This window comes from Natrix helvetica (assembly GCF_964273705.1).
Source record: "Natrix helvetica genome assembly, chromosome: 2".
Taxonomy (NCBI): Eukaryota; Metazoa; Chordata; class Lepidosauria; order Squamata; family Natricidae; genus Natrix; species Natrix helvetica.
The window spans coordinates 110,487,014-110,504,047 of record NC_138552.1 but is presented as its reverse complement, the minus strand read 5'-3'; the positions used below and the strand labels follow the sequence as shown (position 1 = coordinate 110,504,047).

At 42.8% G+C, this 17,034-nt stretch overlaps 1 protein-coding gene across 8 annotated transcripts in view; it reads right to left on the bottom strand.

Annotated features, from left to right (window-relative positions):
- PTPN6 (protein tyrosine phosphatase non-receptor type 6) overlaps positions 1-17,034 on the bottom strand; it is a 50,776-nt gene that overhangs the window by 15,535 nt on the left and 18,207 nt on the right. For all 8 annotated transcript variants that reach the window (XM_081945799.1, XM_081945798.1, XM_081945801.1 and 5 more), the window contains 7 exons: positions 9,888-10,098; positions 6,314-6,430; positions 5,039-5,152; positions 3,763-3,859; positions 2,576-2,655; positions 2,327-2,476; positions 1,660-1,791 (listed from right to left, as the gene is read on the bottom strand). In XM_081945799.1, the coding sequence (XP_081801925.1) occupies positions 1,660-1,791; positions 2,327-2,476; positions 2,576-2,655; positions 3,763-3,859; positions 5,039-5,152; positions 6,314-6,430; positions 9,888-10,098 (901 nt within the window). The remainder of the gene's footprint in view (positions 1-1,659; positions 1,792-2,326; positions 2,477-2,575; positions 2,656-3,762; positions 3,860-5,038; positions 5,153-6,313; positions 6,431-9,887; positions 10,099-17,034) is intronic.

Here is a 17,034-nt window from a genome sequence, read left to right as displayed (position 1 = left end):
GAGGTGATAAATGCAAAACTCCACTTCTTTGCATTGCCTGTTTCTACACTTACATACACCTTTAGGTTAGCCTGTCCATTTGATTTCCACCTGCTTCTTTATGCATCCAAAGGAACCCACAAAACGAGCAGATTCAGTCAGCAATGGCTTAAGAAGACATGCTTTTTTTGAATTTTCATGTTCTCTTCCCTCTCCTCTTTAATGTAATTCTCCAATGAGGAAAAGCAGGATCCTTGGCCCCCGTGATGCTGTTTCTACCCCCATTGTCCAACTGGACTAAAAGGAATGATGCCTCCCATCAGAGCAGAGGGCTCCCTTTTTTCCTTTTCTGGTGGTGTTCTTTTTTTTAATTGAAAAGTTACTAAGGTTGGGGGAGAGATGAGACATGAGAGTATTATTTCTACTCCTCACTAGTGACTGCATTACTTTCACATCCATCTCTCAGCATATGATATGGCAGTGGATGCCATCTTACACTGTAGACCAGGGGTGTCCAAACTTTTTGCAAGGAGGGCCAGATTTGGTGAGGTAAAAATGTGTGGGGCCGATCATTCAGCCTGACATTCTTTGAACCCTTAACATTAAATGCGAATTAACTACCGTATTTTTCGGAGTATAAGACACACCAAGATTTTGAAGAGGCAAATTAAAAAAAAAGTTTTTGCACTCTCCCCAAAACAGCCCATTTTTCGTGAAAATGGGCCTTTTTTTAAAAGGGCATGAATAGCCCTTAAGAGGCTTCTAGAGTGCTCCTGGGGGCTGGGGGGAGGGAAAGTTGAGCAAAAAAACGGCCCGTTTTTTGCTCATTTATGCCCTCCACAGCCCTCAGGAGCACTCTGAAAACCTCCTAAAGGCTATGCACAGCCATTTTGGTGAAGGGGGCAGAGTTTTGGGAGGCAAAAAATGCTGGATTCAGTGTATAAGATGCACCCAGATTTTTAGCCTCTTTTTTGAGGGGAAAAAGATGCATCTTTATACTCCGAAAAATACGGTATTTTATGAAAGACTAAACAAATAACTCCAGTGGGGAGAAGAGGCTGCGGGCCGCTTGCAATTTGAAAAAGGGCCACATTTGGCCCCCGGGCCGCACTTTGGACATGCCTGCTGTAGACAAAGTAATTCTGTCACTGGGGTTTGAGGAGAAAAGGGTGGCTTCCCAGGAGATGCTGCTTCTGCCCAAAATGAAGCCTTTTCAGCCCTCTGTTGATATAGCTAAGAGATCTTCCAGATGACATATTAGGGAGGTGGGTATGGCTTCCTGTGCTATGTCTCTGCTTTTCTGAGCTGCAGTCTACATTAGGATCCACTATAACTCAAACCCTAGCAAACATTTGTCAGTATATACAGTCCTTGCAAGCAGGTGGCGGAGGGAAGGAAGCAACAAACCTCTAGGAAAGATACCAAACATCATTGAGAATGAAGGCTTTCAATCAATGGCTGGAAGGAGATCAAGTGGTGTCCATTCAGCCAAGATCTTTTGTGTGAAGTCATCATCAAAAGGACTCCTATTCAGACTAGCTCAAAGGATGGACAGATCAAACTTGGGGCGCGGGGGAAAGTATTATACCTCTGTCTCCTTTTCATTTGTTAGTTCCCACCAAGGTTTGGAGCCAAAAGTTGTACGCGTGAGGGAAATGTTCTAAGGCTTCAGGTACTCACATTATTGATTGGTGAAAGCCGAAGTTGTCGGAGTTTATAGTCTATCGCCTCACGATCTCCAATACTTTCCACAATATATGGCCCGTACTGTTTGCTGCTTCCTACTTCTGGCCAGTAGGGAACACATTTATTCTATTAGGAAACCAGAAAAAGATAAGGAAGCGGGACTGAAAGAGCACCATTTGAACTTTATTTAAATTTAGAGCTTCGTTGAAAGCAGTTAAACAAGTTTACAGGTTTCTCCTTAAGTGCAGCTTTGAAACAGTTTTTAGGATAGCCAAAGTGATTTTAGTGGAAGTCCAATTCAATGTTAAGTAAAGAATTATGATGAAGCATATTTCTGTCCTGTTTGGTCTTGATTCTCTCATCAGTACAGATTGTTAATGTTCAGCTCATATTTTGGAGATTAGTAACCTTATCTATCTATCTATCTATCTATCTATCTATCTATCTATCTATCTATCTATCTATCTTTCTTTCTTTCTTTCTTTCTTTCTCTCTCTCTCTTTCTTTCTCTTTCTTTCTCTCTCTCTATCATTTTCCTCTGTCTGTCTGTCTGTCTGTCTATCTATCTATTTATCTATCTTTCTATATCCATACACCTTTCTATTTATCTATCGTCTATCTATCATCTATCTATCACCTGTCTGTCTGTCTGTCTACTTACCCGTCCTTTCTCCACCTCCCGAGTGGTCATCACAATAAGGCGTGAATTTTCTTGCCATACCATCTGCCAGAAATCATTAATGGTGGCCTCCAGGCAACCTTGGCTGGCAATATAGGTTTTACTGCATTCCTCCGGACTGAAAAGCTCATTCTGCCAAGAAATAAAGAGATGAGATTAAAAAAACCTCAAAAAAAAAAAAATTCCCATCCCTTCTTTTCTCCAGATATTGCAGGGTAAACTAATCCTCACCTTGATGTAGTTGGCGTTGATATAATCCGACCCAGGAATATTCACATCTCTGTCTTGAAGAATAACTCTGGAGTGGTCAACTGGAAGATCAGACAAGCAACATGTCACTGAAGAATCACACCATTTGTGAAAGGGACTTTAGTAAATTTTCTACATATAAATGGCAGGGGACAGCTTTTATTTCCTACGACTCATCTGAAGCACCAGAAAACATAGCGCTGAAATTCTTATTTCCAAAATAGCACTGGAAATACTCTGACCTCGATAACACTACTTAGTTGGAATGCAAGGCTTTGTTATTCAGTTCCTTTACTTCTTTCTTTTCAAGGAGATTCTAACATCCTGCAGAAAAGACCAGAGGTAATGTGCCTTTCCTTCTCCATCCAGGAAAGGAGGGAAAATTGGGGGGGGGGGGGAAGCCCTTAGCAGGCCCATTTCCAGCCTCCAGAGGATCTTTGGAGCCCAGAGAAGGCAGTTTTTGCCCACCCAGAGGCTCAAGGAAAGCCTCCGGAGCCTGGGAAAGGTGAAAATGCTTTCCCCCCCCCCCCCACGCTGTGGTGCAGGAAGCCAACTAGGCAATGCCCACCATGGCCACGCCCACCCAGCAACCGGGCAGAGAACATTTTTGAAGCCCACCCCTGGAAATAGATTACTCATCAACCCCATGGAAGAAGCCTAAAGAGTTGGAATTGTGTTATTGCTCCTCCCTCTCTAGTTTTAGTCACATCCCATTACTTTCTCACATTTATCTTGTTTGTTTTAGATTTTAATATATAGTCTTGTTTTAAATCATTTAAAGGTATCTGCCAGTTTTATATTATTCTATTCTATGGAGCATTTTTTCATTCTTGTCAAATTTTATAAAAATAAAGAAATAATGTTGCTAGTTGCTAAAGCTGAAAAAGTTTTCCCTTTAAACATTTGGGCATCCAAGCTGGCCAACTTGACTATCCATCAGGAGAAAGGTTAGTTCATAAGGCAATATATCTATGTAAGGTTGTGCAACATGCAATGAAGTGCTAACCAGACTTTTGCTTCCATGCTAACTGCAATTTTTATGGAGTTGTTTGTTTTGAAAAGCAGAGATACACTTGTAATATTTCAACTGTAAAAGGAGGAGTATTTACATCTTAGTTATTTGATTGTATTACTCGCATAAGCTAAGCAAGGTTGAACACCAAACTCACAGGGCAAGATATTCTTATAACGGTTCTTGGTCTTATTTTCTGGTCTTTGACCCTCGTGTCGATCATACAAGTTCTTTGTTTCTTGTTTCTGCAGGCTCTGAAAGAAGAAATAAAGATAAATTTTAGTAATGCAGATGCAGCTGACAGCTGAAGAAAAGAGGCACATCCATAATTTAAAAAGAGATGGGAGAAAATAAATCTTAAAATATTTAAATTGTTCAATTAAAGGATGTGTTTCACTATTACTATATGACTATTGATTATGTCCCTGTTGGCCAAGGCCACTTCATATCAGAAAAGTCTGGGGAGTAATGCTTTCTATGATAAGGAAATGAGCTTCTGCTTGAGACATCATTGGTCTGAGTCCTAATTTCTTCTACAACTGTATTGTGGGTAAGGAAATTCTGGCTTTCAGATGTTGCTGAATTACAGCTCCCAACAGCCATCATCACTGGAGCTCCTAGAGCAGCGATGGCGAACCTTTTTTGGCTCGCGTGCCACAAGTGGGGGGAGCGCAGGGGGGTCGAGTGCGGGCATGCCGCACCCATAATGCAATGCGCGACCCCCCCAGTGCGCATGTACGCACAACGCGCGACACCCCCCCATTTTTACATGTTTTTTTTTGCCCTCCCCATGCTCCAGGGGCTTTATAGGAGCCTGGGGAGGGCAAAAGAGCCTCCCCCGACCCCCCGGAGGCCCTCCGGAGGCTTCAGGGACTGTCCGGAGGCTTCTCTGAAGCCTTCGGAGCACTTAAAACCACCCTCCGAGCAAACTGGAAGTGACTTCCGGGTTGCTCGGAGGGTCGTTTTAAGCGCTCCGAAGGCATCAGGGAAGCCTCAGACAGTCCCTGAAGCCTTCGGAGCGCTTAAAACCACCCTGCGAGCAACCCGGAAGTCACTTCCGGTTTGCTCGGAGGATAGTTTTAAGCGTTCCGAAGGCTTCAGGGATGGTCCCTGAAGCCTCCAGGGGGGGAGGGGGAGGCTCTTTTCGCCCTCCCCAGGCTCCTATAAAGCCTCTGGAGCCTGGGGAAGGCGAAAAATAGCTTTTAAAAAGGTGAACTCAGCTGGCCAGCACGCGCATGCGCGCTGGCCAGCTGACAGGGCAGCGCCTCGCATGCCCTGACAAATGGCTCCGCGTGCCACTTGTGGCACACGTGCCATAGGTTCGCCATCACGGTCCTAGAGGTTCCAGAAATAATGTATGAATCTTTGGATTGCAGCATTGACTCCTGAGGCTAAAACACGAGGAATAGTTCACTGCAGAAAACTCTACTCACATCAAATTCCTCCCAGAAACCACCTTTGTTTGCCTCTTCTGCTTGACTCCTCCTTTTGAGCATTTCCACTCTGTTTTCAATGTCAGCTGCATTCACTCGAGTGGCATTGAAAGGCTTAGAGAGGGAATGGGGGGATGAAATGAAAAAAGAGAAGGAGAAAGGAAACGTTGAGACAGAGAGTAAGAGCATCAAGGTGCCTATGGATATTTCCCTTATCAATTTAATTAGTCACTGGTCAGATGCCTACTCCAACCTAATGTTATTTATCTTTTCTTAAATTTATAAAACAAATAAATGCTAAGAAACTAGCAGGTTATAGGCAAAGCATCAGCTTGTGCGATAAGTTATATTTCCAAGAATATCTCTGAAGCCTGCAGATGGTCTGTAACTTTCTTAGAAGCTAAGTATGATCCATAGTTGTAGCCACCCCCGAATACCAGAGGCAGATAAAGAGAGTTGCAGGGATCAAACACTTTTCCCAATCTGACTTTGGAAAAATGGACATTTTATAGGTGGACATGATTTGATTTAATTGTACGTCGCCCCGAGTCCCTTTGCGGAGAGGGGGTGACTGATAAATCGAAATAAATAAATAAATACATACATACATACATACCGACTAAGACACCAGATGAATTTTGTTCTAAATTTTGACAACAAAATACTTGGGAAAAATTCTAGGCTTACACCTTACATGTCACTCTAAGTATGGTCTTAGTCATGCTTTATTGAATAAGTTACTCTGACTAGGCTCATAAATCCTACTAAAATGCAAGCCACAATGACTGACTGTATAGAACTTGCAAAACCAAAATCAAAGAAATCACACAGTTATCTTATTTTTGTACAAACTTATTTCTCTGTACGGGATGTTAAGACTAATTATTAAAGCAAAACTAGAGTTTGAGAAAAGCAGTTGATGAATGAAAAATATCAAGGACATGAAGTTAAGATTCATGGATGTATCTGATGCTAAATTTCAGTAGTGGTTTAGAATTCATTAATTCACCTTATATACAGTATGCACACCTTATTAGCACAATTGGCTTTGTGATTATCATGAACAGATTGCCTTTAGTTTGAGAATAATATTGTTGATGCTAATAATGTTACATTTATAGATACACACACATATTACAGATACACACACAGAATACATGATAATGCCTGAATTTACATATCTATACCACTTTCTATACACCGTATTAGACAACATAATGAAATTTACCTTTTGAACAATTCAGGGATAAGTTTGATAAGTAATAGCTTATTTACCTGTCTTAAATACACATAATATCCAGATGCCTCCTCAATTCCTGTCTTCTTAAAATGTTCCACTAAGTCAGCCAAACTGAGGAATCTTGCTGTACCCCCAATTGTGTACTGCCCTTTCTAGAAAAAATTAGAAAACAAAAAACATTATTATTCCAGTTCCTCATATATGTAGGTGCTTTAATCTGCAGAGCATTCCAAAGGGAAACCAAGGTACAGCTGCTTCAAAGGACATCCATCCAGGCAAAGATAGCTGTGGGTAAATTATTGATAACCTCATAAGTTCCATACAGAGCAGAGGTGGTATTCAGCAGGTTCTGACCAGTTCTGGAGAACCGGTAGCGGAAATTTTGAGTAGTTCGGAGAACCGATAAATACTACCTCTGACTGGCCCTGGCCCCATCTATTCTCTGCCTTCCGAGTCCCAGCTGATTGGGAGGAAATGGGGATTTTGCAGTAACCTTCCCCTGGAGTGGGGAGGGAATGGAGACTGTACAGTATCCTTCCCCTGCCACGCCCACCAAGCCACTCCCACCAAGCCATGCCACAGCCACCAAGCCATGCCCACAGAACCGGTATTATTGAGGATGAGGTCTTTGTTCCCACAAATTGGGATTTTAAACTGATACAGTGGTATAGTGATGGCTAACCTTTTCCGAACTGAGTGCCCAAATTCCCAAAATGCAATGCGTGCATGGGCCCCATGCATGTGCCCCGCCCCTTGTGCATACACACCCCGCACATGCTACGCACCCTGCCCATGCACAGCAGAGACCTGAAGACCAGCTGGCCAGTGGGAGGCGCGCATGTTTGGCAGAGATGAACTGGAGCGACGACTCGCATGCCATCAGAGAGGGCGCTGCGTGCCACTTCTGGCACGCGTGCCATACGTTCACCATCACAGCAGTAGTATGATTCGGGAGACCTAGAGCAGTGATGGTGAACCTTTTTTGGCTTGCGTGCCAAAAGTGGGGGGAGCGCAGAGGGGTTCATGCACTGGCATGACACACATGCGCATGCTGTCCCCCTCTGTGCACATGAGTGCGCAACCAGCGCTCGCCCCCGCTTTCGGCAGTCTTTTTTTGCCCTCCCAAGGCTCCAGAGAATTTCTATGAGCCTGGGGAGGGTGAAAACAGGCTCCCCGCCCTCCCTAGAGGCCCTCCAGAGGCTTCAGAAACTTCCCTGTAACCTCCGGAGCACAAAAAACCGGCCCTATGGACAAACCAAAAGTTTGGGAACAGACTTCCAGTTTGCTTGTACAGCCGTTTTTCACCCTCCGGAGCCCTCAGGAGGCTTCCCTGAAGGCCCCAGAGGGCAAAAAACGGCTCAACGAGCAAACCGTAAGTCAATTCCTGAACTTCTGGTTTGGCTGTAGGGCTGGTTTTTTGTGTTTCAGAGAAGCCTCCGGAGGGTGAAAAATGGCCTCAAAAGAAGGCCGAAGTCAGCTGGCCAGCGTGCGCATGCGCGCTGGAGCTGACAGGGCAACGCTTCACGTGCCCTGACAAATGGCTCCACGTGCCACCTGTGGCACGCATGCCATAGGTTTGCCATCACAGACCTAGAGGATTGCAAGAATTGCTATTCCCTTTTTCTCCAGACACTACAGAAAAATAATAATGAAAGATTTCAGGGTTCTTTCTTGTCTTCTGTTGTTATTTAACATCTAAGAAGGATTCTTTGCAAGTCTGGAGCTAGTTGTCATTATTAATATATCTAAGGGGCTGCCACAAAGAAGAGAGGGTCAATCTATTTTTCAAAGGACCTGAAGGCAGGACAAGAAGCAATGGATGGAAACTAATCAAGGAGAGAATCAACCTAAAACTAAGGGGAAATTCCTGACCATTAGAATAATTAATTAGTGGAATGACTTGCCTCCAGAACTTGTGGAAGCTCCATCACTGGAGGCTTTTAAGAAGAGATTGGACAGCCATTTGTTCGGAATGCTTGAGTAGATGGTTGGACTAGAAAAAGTCCAAGATTCTGTTATTCTATTACTTAATTATCCATTCCTTTTCTGTGATTTTGGGGATTTATGTCTCCCGATTACAATGAACAGGGAATTTGACATAGACAGGACCGAGGTGTTAATGATTCTAGGAGCTACATTTTAGAATCAGAGAAATGCCTATTTTGGATTTCATTGCACTCATACTTAATGGCAGTCTGGGGAATTTTGAATATGCAAATGATATTGGACATCCCCACAAAACCAGTAACAAGGAGCACTTTTTGGCTGGTAAATCAATATGCCTCTCTACCTGGAGGTGAGAAACTAGCCGCCTAAATTCTCTAAGTAGAGATTAAGTATATTTTTATTTATTTATTTATTTATTATTCACACTTATAGACCGCCCCCTCTCCCGGAGAGGACTCGGGGCGGTGTACAGTCACTAAAATACGTTGTAAAATACATACATAAACAATTAAATTAATACTGGTGAAGGAGGTTGTGAGACTGTAATAGAATAATAAATATAATACGTTAAAAACCTATAAAACCCCAAACCCAATTAAAATAAATAAATCCCGGGAGGTAAAACTAAGAAAGTGCCAGGCCAGCTGATTGAAATAGGTGAGTCTTTAACTTTTGCCGGAAGGAACGGAGGTCGGTGGTAGTTCGAATGTCTGGGGGGAGGTCATTCCAGAGGGTTGGGCCCATCACAGAGAAGGATCTACTCCTAGGTGTCGCCCGCTGGCATTGCCTAGCAGACGGCACTTAATGAAGAGTTAAAATTACTACTTTCTGTTTAATAGTTGTCTCTTCTGGGACACTAAACATTGTATTTGGAGGGCTCTTAAAGGCAGACCCTCCCTAATAGTTCACCGAGTATATAGTCGATTGAGATAACAGAATCTTCAGTCTGTCAAGATTTCATCTGAAAGTGTTAAATAATAACAGTCTCAGCTTGGAAGAATGCCATTCTTGGTTTTGAGCCTGACAGTAATGAAGTATTTCTAGAGAAGTGAAATCTCCAGGTTTCACCAGACGTTTTAAACTTTTAACCTCCTTCTCAGGATCTCCAGATGAATAAGTAGAAACTCTGCCGTATCAAAATAAGAAGCCATTTTATACTTAGGCTGTGAGGCTGACTGTGTACCGCAGAGTCAATGCCTTCCATTTGAGCACCGATGAAACCCAGAGACACAGTCAAGCTCTTGGTCTATCAAGAGATCGGTCTCTCATTTGACTAAGGACACGTTACATTCCTTCTTTACTTCACCAGTCCCACGTCTTGGGGCACATGATGCCCTCTTACACCTGAGGATCCAGCTCCTAAATCTCAAGAGACGTGACTGCAGCTACCTTTGTCATCTACTATGGCTAAACAAGGTTATTTTAGGAACCTGATTCCCTTTTTGTTTGAAGTGCAACTAACCTTTCATTGGTGAAGATATTAAATGTATGGATACAAATGTGAAATATGATAGATTAATTGATGAACTGTTAAGGGTCATGAGATTCCCAATTGGATTGTCATCTGGAACCACATAAGGAGGTGAAAATAATTTGTATATCATCTTACAGATAGTAAAGTCCTCTTTATCTCCTCCTTTACCTTCTCTCCCTCCTTCTCACCTCACACATAATCTTGATATGGGTAACTTTGAGTCGTTCTTGGCTGTGGGCTCCGGTAACATCAGTCCTAGGTTTAGGCTGGTCAGTCAGGACAGACAGCACAAAATCCCCAGGCTTGCTAAGGCTCTCGCGCACTAAGAAGGTCCACGGTGCAGTCTTGCCTTGGAGTAAAGCCTCAGCTGCTGGGCCAGAAAGATGTCCATGGTACCACCTGAGGAAGAAGAGAGGTGAATTAAGTAACAAATTTGTAGAGTGGCTACATAATAAAAGTGACTGGAATGTAATTAGACTAATGGAAAATTTGGATCATGACCAAAAAGGGACAGAGAGGAAAAACAATTAAGAAAACTGCATGAATCAACATAAAGATATTAAGTTTTGTTTTTGCTTTATGTAAATAGTGAAACACATCTAGCCATAATTCTTATTTGTACTGATTATTTTCCTCCCTGATAGGTTAAATGTGCATGCACAGATTTTAAAATATTAATAAGGGCCAATTTTGTTTTTTATGTATATTTTTGTCTGCTTTACCATTTAGCATTCAGCAAATTCATCCTAACATTTTTTATTCAAATCTCAGTAAATTAAAAAAATGAAAAACAGCCTGTCTGTGAAAAAGCAGAAAAAAACTGTTATTACAGGAAAAGGAATCAAGCCAGCAAGTGCTAAGGACATCATAAACTAAGTGGAGAAAATAAAACAATGTGATTTACCCCAAGTTACCGTATTTTTTGGACTATAAGACGCACCGGAGTATAAGATGCATCAAGATTTCAAAGAGGTAAACAAGAAAAAAACGTTTTTGCCCTCCCCAGCCCCCAGGAGCACTCTGCAGGCCTCCCAAACCTTCTGCACATCTCATTTTTCACAAAAATGGGGCACACGGAGGGCTTGGGAGACCTGCAGAGTGCTCCTGGGGACTGGGGAGGGCAAAACTACGACACGTGGGGGGTTTGTGAGGTTAAAAACGGGCCCGTGTTTCACCTGTGTTTTGCAAAAACAGGGCATGCAGAGGGTTTGGGAAGCTTGCAGAGTGCTCCTGAGGGCTGGGGAGGGCAAAAACACCCCAGTTTTTGCAAAAAGGCCCAGATGCATTTTTCATTTCCCAAATCCCCCATGCATCGCGTTTTTGCCCTCCCCAGCTTTTTAGAACCTATTCTGTAGGTGTGGCCTGTTTTGCGGGAGTGGCTTGGTGGCCATGTGACCGGGTGGGAGTAGCGTGGCAGTCTTATTTTCAGATGCATTTTTTGGCCATCTCTGTTATTTTTAATGGCCATCTCTTATATTTTTATATAAGTTGAGGACTACCTGTATTGTATCTCAGTGTTTTTCAGAGACCTGGATCTCAGCCTAGAACTATCAAGGTGGGATCAGTGGGGAAATCTATTTTTTTTTAGTACCGGTTCTGTGGGCGTGGCTTGGTGGGCATGACTTGGTGGGGTCATGTGACTGGGTGGGCATGGCTATGTAGTCATGTAACTGGGGGATCAAAAGACAGAAACGCACTTTAACAATGTCCTGCTGGAACAGGGTTGGACTAGATGAACTTCAGGTCCCTTCTAGCCCTAGATTATCCTCTGCAGTTGCTAGATTTGTAGTCCTTCCTTCCTCTCCTTTTTTCCCTCCCCCCCCCCCCTCTCTTTCTCAGCAGCCCCACCCCCTGTTTTTGGCCTACCAGGCTTCAGGGAAGTAAAAAAATGCTTTAAAAGTTTTTTTAGAAGTTCTGAAGATCAGCTGTGTGACGTGTGATCGTGGGAACTTTTAAAAAAACTTTTTAAAGAATTTTTTACTACCGGTTCCGCAAACCAGTAGCATTTTTTACTACCAGTTCAGGCAAACCGGCCAGAACCGGTAGCATTTCACCTTTGGATGGGATAAAAAAAATCAATCAAAAACAGAATTAAATCCATTCTTTTAAAAAAAGTTAAACTTTCAGTTGTAACAGTGAAAATTATTTTAAAGGCAGTAGCAAAAGGTACTAAGGTACAACTTTTTAAACATTTAGTCAGCATTTAGGAAGCAACGTTCTAGCAATTTCCTATGTAATATCTCACTAGCTCTTAGCACAACAGCGTGAGATAAATCTCTTCCCTTGCTGTGGATGAGCTGCTGATGCCAGCATTCCCAAAACCATGTTTACCAGGTCTATGCAAAAGTAACCAAGAAAACCTGTTCATACAAAACCTTGCCAGGTGAACAGGCAAGACTTTCCCAATAAAATAACCCCAGGAACATATTTGTAGGAGATGAGAGGGGAGCAGGGGGGGTGTTCAGTTCCCAAGTCAAATGCCCTCGGTGTCTTCCTTTCCTGGGTCTCTGGAAATATCACAAGTAAAATTCATAATGGCATGGCTCTCAATCTCCTTTCAGTTATAAATTTTCCTTAGTTTTCGGAGTATAAGATGCACCCTTTTCCCTCAAAAAAGGGGCTGAAAATCTGGGTGCGTCTTACACACTGAATACAGCATTTTTTGCCTCCTGAAACCCCACCCCCTTCACCAAAATGGCTGTGCATAACTTTTTGAAGGCTTTCAGAGAGCTCCTGGGGGCTGGGGAGGGCAGAAATAAGCAAAAAAACAGTCTCTTTTTTGCTCAATTTAGTTCCCCCGGCCCCCAGGAGTACTCTATAAGTTTCCTAAAGGCTATCCATGCCCTTTTTTTGGCAAAAAACCAGCCGGTATTTGCAAAAAACAGGTCGGTTTTCGCTCGTTTCCCCACCCCCCAGGAGCGCTCTACAAGCCTCCTAAGGGCTATTCATCCCCTTTTTTGAAAAAAACGGGCCCGTTTTCACTAAAAACGGGTCATTTTTGGGAGGTTTGCAGAGTGCAAAAACTTTTTTTTTTAAAAAACTGCCTTTTCAAAACCTTGGTGCGTCTTATACTCTGAAAAATATGGTAGTTGTCATGACACAATAGCTATGTAAGGAGTAGGAAAAGAAAACCCCAATTTCACCTTGTTGTGTTCTTCTGCCAAAACAGACATGCTACAAACAGAATTTTGTTACTTCATCTATGACATTTCCATTTGGCCACTTACCAGTAGCTTCAGTTGGTCAGATCAAATCCTAAAATTTACAACCCTTTTTATATTTCCCCTAAGTTCATTTAGTGTCAATGCATACCAGACTGTAAATTGCATAAATATTCCCTGAGCATGAAATGTATCTGCAAAATGAAAGTGTTGGATCTTTCTCTGAAATTAAAGTGCTTAGGAATTTATTTAACGAGCGCCAATGAATTACACACCAACTTGGCACCAAGAAGAAAACTAATGTGAATTTTCTCATTCTGTTGCACACTCCATGATTAATAAGAGGGCTTTTTCAGATGACGTTGACCCTTTGGAATGAAAGGGAAAAAAATTAAAATTCCTCTTGGTGAACCTTAATGTCTCACGCCTGAATATATGATATTTTCATTGTATGTATGTTTGTATATGTTAGTCCTATATTCCTTCAAAAATCTGTAGCAAAATAATTATTCCTTATTAAAGAATTATATGTAGGAAAAATAAAGAGTATGAGGATGTTGTATCTATATTTGGTAATTACTGTGTTTTTTGGACTATAAGACGCACCAAGATTTTGAAGAGGTAAATTAAAAAAAAAAAGTTTTTGCACTCTGCAGGCCTCCCAAACCCTCTGCACACCTTGTTTTTTGTGAAAAACGGTGCATGCAAAGAGTTTGAGAAGCCTGAAAAATCCCCCCTGGGGGCTTTTGGGGCAAAAACGAGCAAAAAACGGCCCGTTTTTCATGAAAACAGCCTGGTTTTGCCATCAAAACAGGGCATGCAAAGGCTTTGGGAGGCTTGTAGAGTGCTCCTGGGGGCTGGGGGGAGGGCAAATATGAGCAAAAAATGGTCTGTTTTTTGCTCTTTTTTTGTTCTCCCCAGCCCCTAGGAGCACTTTGCAGGCCTCCCAAACCCTCGGCACCTCCATTTTTGCAAAGGGGGTGGGGATTCAGGAGGCCAAAAATGCTGTATTCAGTGTATAAGACACACCCAGATTTTCACCTCTTTTTTGTGGGAAAAAGGTACGTCTGGTACTCTGAAAAATACGGTATACAACATCAAAAGATTAAATTTTCTGAACTTCAAAATTTGATTATTTTGAAATGAAATTAGAAGATCAATATTTATATACTGTAACTCCATTTCCATTAAGGCATTGTTTTGTTAAACACTTTTTAACTTTCTTGGCTTTCTTACTGCAAATCTATAAATTTGAATCAGTTGCCCGAGAGTGAATCAGAAGGTTACAAACCCCAAATCGGATTAAGATATAGTATCATTGATTGGCAAAAAGATGAGGAAAAATCCTCTTATGGAGGGGATTTTTTTTTCTTGTATTACTCTACTCATGCAAATTATGATAGTCCTTGACTTACGACAGTAAAGGAGCCTGGCCACTGATCTGATTTTAAGACTCTTTTTTGTGACAGTTATTAAGCAAACACTGTGGTTGTTAAGAAGACACATTGTTCGCTATGGGGCATTTTTGCTGAAAATCAAAAGTAAACATATTTTCAGCAAAAATGTTGTAAATCGTGATCATCAGGCCCTGGGACATTGCAAATGGCCATAAACACAGCCCGGGTGCTGAATGCCTGAAACGCAGTCCCATTACTGAGGGGCACAGGAGGAGGGGAGAAGTTCAGAACCAGGTCATAAATACCTTTTGGAGTTTCTGTCATAGTTTTGAAGGTCATTAAGCAATTGGTCATAAGTCAAGGACTACATATACCACTTATTAATTTATTACATTAATACATCATCCAATTCCATTGCATCTCTAGGTGGTTAAGAGTAGAAAATTATTTAAAATGATGCAATACAAACAATACAGGAAGCAGATATCTGGAAAAATTGCATAAATCAGTCTTATGCAGGAACCCTGATGGTGCAGTGATTAGATGCAGTATTGCAGGCTAACTCTGCCCACAGCCTGAAGTTCGATCCTGACCAGCTCCAGGTTGACACAGCCTTCCATCTTTCCAAAGTTGGTAAAATGAGGACCCAGATTGTTGGGGGCAATATGCAGACATTGTAAAAACAGCCCAGAGAATGCCATAAAGCACTATGAGGAATGCATAAGACGAAGTGCTGTTGCTATAAATCTCAAGTGGTCCACCATCCACCCTGGCATGAGCCTTGGGGAAAAAGCCAGATTTTTAAGGCATTGCTTAAATAAGACCAGGGTGAAAGTGACGTCATATATGGCAGCTAAACTGCTCATCAGTGCAAGATACAGAGATGACAGGATGCTTATTCTGGAAGTTCTACCCTGGTGGCCAAGTGTTTTAATTTAAAGTACTAATCTTTAAAGGCTGAGATGATTAAGATCAGAGGAGGGTTGCTTCTGGTTCGGCCCGGTTCAACTGAACCAGTAGTGGTGATTTGGCCTGGGTCGCAGAACCGGCAGCAACCCAGGCTGGCCATACCCCCGAACCAGTTCCCCAGTCTCTTGTCCCTTTACCAGTATATTTCTGGGCATGCGCAGAACAAATTACAGTCAACTGTGCATGCTGTTTGCTGCGCGCAAAGCGCACACGAAACAAACCGGTACTAACCAGTACAGGAACCCCCCCCCCTGATTAAAATACTATCAAAAGTGCCATCTCTCCTGTTATGAACTAGTTCAGAAGTGCAAGAGAAGCTAATTTGAAGATGCTTCTCCTCTCCTAGGCATATTAGTCTGCACGTGAAAGAAAGATTTCTCCTACGTTGCTCCCAAGCATTTGTAATGTGCCATTTGGGCTCACTTTCTTGGCATTTAGAACATCTGTCAATGAAATCATACAATTTTGCACTTCTCTACAAAAGCCTGAAGTCAGGAGTCTTTTTTCCTGCTCATTCACAAATTTAGTATAAGTAAGCATGTTCTCTCATCCTGGAAAAAAAATGAAAGAAGATCTCTGGCATTGTGGGTTTTCATTCCAGTAGACAGTCTTAGGGTTGAAGAAAGGTAGGGTAAAATTCGGGTGCTGAATATTGACTATTGACCATTGAACAGACATGAACTTTATTCTCCCACTTAAATGTGGAGTTAACAAGAGAGCTTTCACCTCCACCAACTGATAAACATCATTCACGGTAGGCATTGGGGGAAGATTAAATGCCTGCCCACCATGCTAGTGGAGAGAAAATATTTTAGTATTGGAAGACAATAAATGTGCCCATGTACATCAGGAGTGTCAATCTCATTGAGGGCTGCATCAGGGTTGTGTTTGACCTTGAGGGGCCAGGGTGGGCATGGCCAGCTTGATGTCACTCCTGTTGGGATGCCTGTGGTGGCCCGAGCTCTCTGCCAACAAACACAGGGTCTCCCGAGCTCCGTTTTCATTGGCAGGGGATTGCAGGAGGCTCTCGCAGCCGAAAATGGAGCTCAGGAGCCCATTTTCACTGGCAGAAGCACCGCAGGCCAGCCCTTCGCTGTTTCCAGCTCGGGCCCATAGGCCGGGGCCAGATCTAAGTACCCCATGGGCCGGATCTGGCCCCGGTGCCTTGAGTTTGACACCCCTGATTTACATTAAAATAAATTGAAAGAGGAGGTTATACATCCTTCAGTTGTCCATCCTGAAAAATGATTTATTACTACTGCTCATTGATATATGTCTGGTAGGTCAGAAACAGAAAATGCATCTCAAATATGTTCTAATATGTATCAAGCTAAAATTTGGTTCAGTTGTCTTGCATATAGAAGACCATTAGTGGAGCAATCCAGTGACGTGCAGTCAGGTGAGGCAAGTGAGGCACAGCCTCACCACTCTCATCATGAAAAAAAAAAGGAAAAGGAAAAAGCTGAGCTAGTTACTGCCTCACTGTGGATGACTCTGCTTAACTGTTTAAAAAAGCTGGAAAAGGTACGTGTGGGTTGGAGGGAGGGGGAGGAATTCAAACTTCATCCTCCTGGTGCTGTGCAGGGCTTTGGGCAAAGGCTGGAGGGAAGGACCCTGGCTCGCTTGTGCTCTCCCTCCCCAAGAGTAGTTTGATTGCAGGCAAAGCCACGTTGTGGGGCCAGTGTGTGTGCTACAGCATGGCTCTTTGCCTGGCTTCCTGCCTCCTCCTGTGGTCTCCTCACTGGTGCTCTCCCTCCCCAAGTGTAGTGACTTCCTCCCCAGGCCCCCGTTCATTTCTCTCTCTCACA